We start from the raw sequence: 8,920 nt of genomic DNA, 5'->3' as shown, positions 1-8,920 counted from the left end.
CATGTATGCTGTATGGCTTCTTTGATACCATACATAAGATCATACAAAAATTTCAAGGTGATCTCAAATGACGTTTTTTGGACCATGTAGTACAACAAATATATCGTACTTGCCATTGGCCTTCAACAAAAAAAATTTTTTCTATGGTGCCTTGGATACCATATCTAAGACCATAGACTTTTATGGCCCATCCATTGGATACCATGGTAAAATCATACACCAAAATTTTGCCCTCCGTGGATGGAACCATAAATGATCTTAAGTATGGCTTCTAAGATGGGCAAACCCGGGTTGTCAAAAGTGCTTAATACTTTGCAAGTTTAAGCCAAGTCTGTGCCAAGATTGACAACTCTTGATTACGGGGCAGTTAATAAGCAAAGTAGAGCTTCGAGAATATATTAGAATTTTGTTAATTTTGCCAAGTTTTTTATCAGCATTTATCAACTCAAAACGTCCCCTGTCATAAAATTGTTTATTATCGTAGCATCGGAGGTTTTGCAATCACGTGACAGACGATGTCGTTTTGAAAACTCTCATTAATACAGTTTTGTTTCGGCGTGAGAACCAACAAACAAAATTACGTGTCATTGGTGAAAAAAATTGAACTAATGCTTTTCGAAACTATGATTATCTTAACGGAGCGAAAATTATCAATGTTTTAGAAAAAAGAGCAGTGCTGAAATTATTGTACGTAGTTTTTCTCACGAGACGTGATTTTGAAGGTTGAGTGTTTTCGATACACGTGAGAAGTAGCTGGAGTCTGGATCATAGAACTCGGGTCTTGATTCGGTTTTTTTTTCAGTCTTTTTATGACGTGACTCGAATATATTTTGTACAATAGCCCATCTTGGTCTGGATCCGTCTTGTCACGCTGACCTTTCGACGAGCACAAGCTCATGAACGAACCAGAACTTTGAACAAGCCAAAAACTTGCTCAGCTATTTTCAGATGTCGAGGAATTTTCATGAGCAGAATTGTTCTGGATAATATTAATACGATAAATTATACCAAAATGAGGGTTTTTAGAAACACTGTTAGCTATTGAATGCAAGGTAAGCAAAACTGTTTGTTCAACTTGGTCTGATAAAGAAAACGATTCAATTGTGTGAGTGATATCTGCCACTAGTTTGATTATCAAGAAAGCAGACAAAACTGATGGTCGAACTTAGTTCCACCTTTGTTTCCTCCTACATGCACAGACGTGATCTACTTGCATTGTGCGCATTGTTGCAGTAGGTCATTGCAGAGCTCAACGAGATGCTCTTCGTATTCTTGACCTTCCTTCAAGTAGAACCAGCCGCGAGAAAATCTGAAAGAATTCTTTTTAACTAGCTGCACAGTTTACAAAAGTTAAAGGTTTACACCTAAACCAAATTTTTATCGGTAGATATGTATTAAAAATGTTAAAGATCCTAGTTCCTTTACCAAATGGGATTGGAGCGATCTTTTGGTATCATTATCAACATAATCTTCACTGATTTGAAAAGTTTCGTCACTTAAGATCTCACCAACTTCTGACAATATTACCCTACTAGATTAGTTCCTGATCAATATAACTTGAGGATGAATACTGAGAGGCTCTTGATCAGGTCCTATACAAAAAAACTTTATTAAGATCTTTCAAGATAAAAACCTATCAGACTTTAAGCGATGAAAAAAATGCCTTAATAAGATTCACTCAGATCTTTGTATCTCAAGAGTAAACAGATAACTACTGAGTCACGAAATAATTCCTATTTGCATATTTTGATCACAGACTGTTATTAAAAAGTATTCTACATGTGGACTAATAGTTTTTAATTAGCAAATCGTTCCTAAGGATTTGATAATTTTGATGTCTTCTATGATTCATATTCCTGGGAGTTTCCAACAGGTTCCTGGGCTGAGGTGGTAACGCTAAAAAGTGCAAAGTCTTGTACGATTGGAGGTGAATCCGTTGAATTTATGTAAGATACACGGATAGGCGTTGAAATGAAAGTATTGATGTTTCTAAGCGTAGACCTTACTTTATTTTGCGTTTCTAAGCAAAGATCTTACATAGTTTTGCCATTTCTGAGAATACACCTAAGATAAACTCAATGCTTAAAATTTGCCTGAGATCTTTCATAATTAGCTTTTATTTTAGCGTTGATGCTACATTCAAAGATAAAATTTTAGCTTTGATCTTATATGTTTCAGAGTTTAATTATCATAAAATTAAAACCTGAATTTATGCGCGGATCTTAATTTAAAAATTGCGTTCAATTTAATGTTGCTCATACAAATCTTCAGTACGAATAGGTGCATTTCGTTAGTTTTTTTTGCATTCGACAACCAAGTCTAGAATTTGATTAAATTAAAACTTGAGCATAATTGACAAAAATTTTCAGATCTTTACTGCATTTAATTTTTCATCCATGTGTTACTTAAGAACTGAACTAATAAAGTTCCTTTAAACATAACTGATCCTACCCGGGCCGAGGTGTCAACGCTAAAAAACGCAAAATTATGTAAGATTGGCGTTGAATGCGTTGAATTTATGTAAGATCTACGCTTGAGCGTAGCTCTTACATAAATTCAACGCCAATCTTACATAATTTTGCGTTGAATTTTGGCGTAGATCTTACATATTTAGCGTTGAATTTTAGCGTAGATCTTACATATTTTGCGTTGAATTTAGCGTAGATCTTAGATAAATTCAACGCATTCAACGCCAATCTTACATACTTTGCGTTGAAATTTGGCCTAGATCTTACATATTTAGCGTTGAATTTTAGCGTAGATCTTACATATTTAGCGTTGAATTTAGCGTAGATCTTACATAAATTCAACGCATTCAACGCCAATCTTACCTAATTTTCCGTTGAATTTTGGCGTAGATCTTACATATTTAGCGTTGAATTTTAGCGTAGATCTTACGTATTTAGCGTTGAATTTAGCGTAGATCTTACAAAAATTCAACGCATTCAACGCCATTCTTACATAATTTTGCGTTGAATTTTGGCGTAGATCTTACATATTTAGCTTTGAATTTTAGCGTAGATCATACATATTTAGCGTTGAATTTAGCGTAGATCTTACATAAATTCAACGCATTCAACGCCAATCTTACATATTTTGCGTTGCAGTTTGGCGTAGATCTTACAAATTTAGCGTTGAATTGTAGCGTACATCTTACATATTTAGCGTTGAATTTAGCGTAGATCTTACATAAATTCAACGCTTTCAACACCAATCTTACATATTTTGCGTAGAATTTTGGCATAGATCTTACAAATTTAAGGTTCAATTTTTTCACTGTTTCGACCCCTCTGCTTCACAGGTGAGAAAAGCGAAGTCAGCAAAAAACCACTTTTTAGTGCTCTTTTATAATGCAAAATCCATTTGAGACCATTTTACAATTTCAAAACTTTTCCAAGTTTTTCTTTTCGAAAAATCAATTTCACTGTTTCAACCCCTATGCTGCAAAGGTGAGAAATGTGAAGTCAGAGAAAAATCATTTTTTAGCGCTCTTTTATAGTGCAAAAGCCAATTGACACCATTTTACGGTTTCAAATTTTTCAAGTTTTTTTCAAAAAGTTAATTTTTTAACTGTTTCAACCCTATACTGCACAGGTGAGAAAAATCACTTTTTAGTGCTCTTTTTTAGTGCAAAATCCGTTTCAGACCATTTTACGATTTCAAAACTTTTTCAAGTTTTTTTTTCGAAAATTTAATTTTTTCACTATTTCGAACCCTATACTCCAAAGGTGAGTAACAAGAAGTCAGAAAAAATCTTTTTTAGTGCTCTTTTATAGTGCAAAATCCAATTCAGACCATTTGAAGATTTCAAATTTTTCAATTTTTTTTCGAAAAATTAATTTTTTTACTGTTTCGACCCCTATACTGCACAATTGAAAAAATGAAGTCAGCAAAAAATAACCATTTGCTCTCTTACGGTGCAAAAACCATTTCAGACCATTTTAGGAATTTAAACTTTTTTCAAAACTTAAAAAAAATTTTAAATTTTTCCCAGTACTTTTCACATGATAAATGCGTTGAATACGTTGAAATTCTGTAAGATCTCGGCTAAATTAAACGAAAAATATGTAAAATCTAGGCTAAATTCAACGAAATATATGCAAGTTCTACGCTAAATTCAATGCAAAATATGTAAAGTCTACGCTAAATTCAACGCAAAATATGTAAGATCTACGCTTTATAAGGATTTCGGCTCTTAAGGAAACCAAGGTACGGTGGCGCAATGGTAGAAGAGGCGACAAGTAAACAGGAGGTCAGTGGTTCGAGACCTATACCCAGAGTTCTACGCGTTGATTTTTTGTAAGATCAACGCTAAATTCAACGCAAAAATATGTAAGATCTACGCTAAATTCAACGCCAAATATGTAAGATCTACGCTAAATTCAACGCTAAATATGTAAAATCAGCGGCAACTAGCGTAGACAAGTCGGAAAATTCACCGCCATTTCTTACATAATTTTGCGCTGAATGCGTTGAATTTTTGTCTTTAAATTCAACGCATTCAACGCAAAATTATGTAAGAAAATTGCGGTGAATTTTCCGACTTGTCAACGCTAGTTGCCGCTAATCTTATATAATTTTGGCCAAATTCCTCGGCCCGGGTACCAACAGTTCATTTGTCAAAAATTTTCGAACAAATGAAGTTGCACTTTTGTATGACTTTGTGCCGTTTTTAGAGCTGAAAAAGTTTTTTGTCGTATTTGCTTACTAAGTTATCAACTTGTCCAGGGTTCTGATATAATGGTGAACAATTTCCAGAAATAGTTTCGTTACAAAAGACACACAAAGATCGCATCTACAAATGGTTTATGTCAGTTCTATTTGATGTAATTTTGAGATTTTGATATGAAAGATCTAAGTTTAGCAATGCTAAAACATTTTAAGATCTTCTATTAGAAACTCAAAGTTTTTAAGATCTACGCTGATAGACATCCAGTTAATGTAAAATCCACAAAAACAAGCAATATTGTTTACGATCAACGGATAGAAAGGCAAAAGTATGTAAGGTCTGCGCTTAAATACGCCAAATTTGCGACCGATTTAAGCTTCGATAAACAAATAAATTGTGAGGTAAAAAACGCAAAGATACGCGAAATTCTTGTCCGATTCATAAAAAAATACAGTGTTTAATAAAAATTATGTTACGTGGTACAGTGGAAGAAAAGACAACAAGAATGCAGGAAGTCAATAATGGCTCAAGTATCCCATACTGAATTCCAAGCATTGAAACAATGCAATAACACAGCGTACCATTGGTAATTTTATGTAAACTCTACCCTCATAAACTCAAACCTTTAAGTTACTACCCTTAAATTGGTAATTAGCGTTGGAGATCGAAAATCTGCGATTTTTAATAATAAGTTTTTTTAGTTTATGTGTTAAACAAACATTCTCAAGTTTTACGCTTTCAGAGCAAATTAGAGGGAAAAATTGTTTACCTTGTCAATGCTAGTTACTGTTTATCTTACACAGTATTGCCAAAATTCCTCGGCAATTTTACAAAGAGAAATTGCCCTATGCTACGTTCACCATTCTGACCCCCGGAAAAAAAAACTTTTTCAAGTTATGAACAAGACATAAGAGACTGACCTTTTGATTACGTTTGTTGAAATTAATTGTATTTTTGAGCCAAACAAGTTGCCTGGAAACATTAATTTAGAAGAAAAAAATCTAACTCAGCAATAAATTTAGAAATTCTTAAATTTTTTAAGACTCTAAATAAATTTAAAGTCTTAAGTTGTACACTTTAAAAATAAGATTTGACAAAAATTTTATCCTGTACGGTCTGATAGGACCTTACATCATTTGGTAAATAATCTTGCATCATAATCACTCTTTCCTAATAAATCACATATTCACCGGTGACTTCATTGGCAAAATCAATCCCTTTCCGGTAGATAATTTGCCCTAATTATATAACAAAACAGAAAACGTCGTGGGATTGTACCAGTTTGATCTCGAGATCAAGAACAAAATAATTAAAGGGAGATCACAGAACAAAAACACAACATTTCTTCGACAGAGTTATGAGAAGTGATTGAAGGGGCGTTCAGGTCTCCCAACGGGAATAGAAGTTTTGCAGTTTTGATATTTTATTTACCCTGCGTTTTCCGGTAGTCTATTGTTGTTCCGACTCGCCTGGTGGGGGATGAACTATATACTCAAATGGTTTTTTCTCAGTCAATTTTTGCCGATAGAAATATTCACCAAAAAGAGTTGTGAGTGGTTTCATTAGAAAACCAGTCCAACGTATATTATGAAATTTAAAAAGATTTTTCCTGAATTTTGTTTTCTTCCCTGCGGAATTACTGACATTTAACATTTTTTTAACATTTGGCTAATTACAGTTTTTTTTTTATTTTCAATTTTCCGTCATTCTATGTGGAATTATGCTGAAATCATTAACTACAAGGGATTCAGTTTTAGAGTCAGAGGAGAGTGTTGCTGGACCATTTCATCCGAATTTATTTTTCATCAAAATTCTAATAATTATGCTTCTATAGCACTTTTTTTTCAAAAAAAAATTGTCTGATTTTAAAACCCATAAACTGCGTACACAACTTTTCAAACGCCAAAGAGGGCTTGTTTTGCTTCCGCTAACTATGATAAGGCTCTCGTTTTTACAATTTTTTGTTTTTTTTCTTTTCGGTTGATAGTTATCCAACTCTTCTGTTTTTGATAATTTGACTTTTTTGTCAAATTATTTTTTTCGCTAAAGTTGATTGAATTTTTTTGAAGGATATCGAACAAAATCAAGAATAATTTCAGTCTAATCGCGTTTTGATACAGCAAAAACAATAAACAAATTGTGACGGGCGCAGTCTTTTTCTTTTATGTTAATAACCGGGATGTTGATAAGCCGGAATGCTTTAAGATTACTTATAAGTTATTGAAAAATCTCTTTTATATGCAAATGAGTTCCACCGAACACATATTACATTTTCAGTTGTTAGAGCGCGAGTTTTATATGGCTTTAACCAGTGTTTATGCCTTTTGTTTTGAATTTTCGAGTTCGTTATTTGTTGTTATTTTGCAGTTAATCTCACTTACAACTGATCAATTTGAAGTCCTATGGAGCTACAGATATAAACAATTTGCTGTTCTTTACAAGAATTTTTTAGTTCAAAAATATTTGTTTAAAAAAATAGGGGATTTTTGAGCTTCCTGCCACATTTTTATTTTTTCCATCAAATTTAAGCTTATTCTCATCTGAGAGGTCCCAATTTTTCATTGAACTAATTTTTCTTTGTCTTTGTTTTCACGTTTAAATAAGTTGAATTTATTTTGGTTTGCTTTTCCTTTTTTTCTGTTTTTTAACGTTTGCCCAAACTTCTTTTTTTGTAAATCTGGTCAAAATATTACCCTACTGACTGGTACCATATCACAGTAATTACGATGAAATGTTCCATTGAACATATAACAAAACTTAGTGAATAAAGTTTGGTTTTGGACGGCTTCGACACTGTAATCTTGAAAAGTTTGGTTGAAATTTTTTATTTGACTGTATTAGTCGCTTTTCGTGTTGTCTCAATTGCTTCCTAGTCAGAGGCTTAAAGTATTTTTTCCTATAGAGTCACATTTGGTTTTGTGAAAAAAAATCTTAGATTTTATTCCAAATATCAGTTTGTATCAAAATAATGGTTTTCTAGCTTGGTTTCTAATAACATTCATATGATTGTCATTTTAGAATACGTGCCAATATTTGAGTTTTTGCTGTCTCGTGACATTAACATACTGAAATTAGGTTTCATTGGAGTTGAACGCCAGCTCAAATACACATAAGTAATTTTTGATTGATCATAATTTTGTGAGTTTTATGGCTTGTACTTCAATTAATGGCAACCTTCTTGAATTTTTTAATCAAATTTTTTTCTTCTTTTTATCAGTCATAAGACAAATTCTGGACAAAGTCGTTCTCAATAGATTCCTGCGTAGTTATAAATGGATCTATTTGACGTTCTAAGTTGTTAGCTAATGATTTTCGTGTTTTGAATAATATTTACAAACAATAGAAAAAGAATTAAGCATTATGCCGGAAATTTCAGTAAATCAAGTCTCAAATAGACACTAGGCTTTCAGTCAGTTTTCAGTTCAGTTCATTGCTCAAGTAGCCCTATTAAGCTGGGCAAGACAACAGTACAGCACCTTATTAATCTTATTCTGACCTTCGGAAACTTAATAAGTCCCTGTACAGCACTGCATTGAATTTAACAACAACATTAAACTGTTGTCATCAAAAGTTTTTACTCTGCCCTGTTAAGGCCTCGCCATTTTTTTCAAACTAAAATAAACCAGGCTGAGTTGTGCGCTCGAAATCGCCCTGATCAGGCCGTCCCACGACGAAAGTGCCGCTGATAAAACTCAACCATGCTCAACAGTTTCTGTGAACTCGAAGTGCGTTCTACTCCGTTTCTAATCAGTCTCGTGTCCGCTAGACAGTTTCTGAGTGCTTGAAGTGCGTTCGATATCGTCTTTGACTCAAGCGCGCTCGCTCTTTTCTGTGCGCTCGAATATATCGGGGTTTTTGATCAGACCCGTCTGCGCTCGCACTTCCTGGGTCGAGTTGTCGCCACTAAAAATTTGCAAAAATGTGTAATATTTGCAATGAATGCAGTGAATTTCTTCAAAATCTGCATTTTTCAGCGGTGAATGTGGTGCACACTCTATAGAAATTCACCGCTAAAAACGCAAGTCTTACAAGGATTCACCGCTAAACTCACACCATATTTTAGCGGTGATAATTTTTTCACCGCCTACTGATATTTTTTCTTCACTGCTAATTACTGAGCGATAGAAATAACTTTAATCTAGGCCGCTAACCTAAATTTCTGACTCAATGATTGAACTCATACAGTTTTCCTTAGGAAACGTCTGGATCTACAATTAGTTAAAATCCTCTAAAGTAGACCGGCATTTGGTA

The 8,920-nt window shown here is 33.6% G+C and overlaps 1 protein-coding gene across 1 annotated transcript in view; it reads right to left on the bottom strand.

Moving 5' to 3' along the window:
- Window positions 1-1,011: 1,011 nt before the first annotated feature.
- LOC142353163 (uncharacterized) overlaps window positions 1,012-8,920 on the bottom strand; it is a 116,676-nt gene continuing 108,767 nt past the window's right edge. Inside the window, exon 5 of the mRNA XM_075405375.1 lies at window positions 1,012-1,309. Coding sequence (XP_075261490.1) covers window positions 1,207-1,309 — 103 coding nt within the window. The 3' untranslated portion in view covers window positions 1,012-1,206. The remainder of the gene's footprint in view (window positions 1,310-8,920) is intronic.

Source organism: Convolutriloba macropyga, chromosome 14, assembly GCF_964194025.1.
Source record: "Convolutriloba macropyga chromosome 14, txConMacr16.3, whole genome shotgun sequence".
NCBI classification, from domain to species: domain Eukaryota; kingdom Metazoa; phylum Xenacoelomorpha; order Acoela; family Convolutidae; genus Convolutriloba; species Convolutriloba macropyga.
The sequence above is the reverse complement of the archived record's forward strand: the minus strand, read 5'-3'. Positions and strand labels throughout refer to the sequence as shown.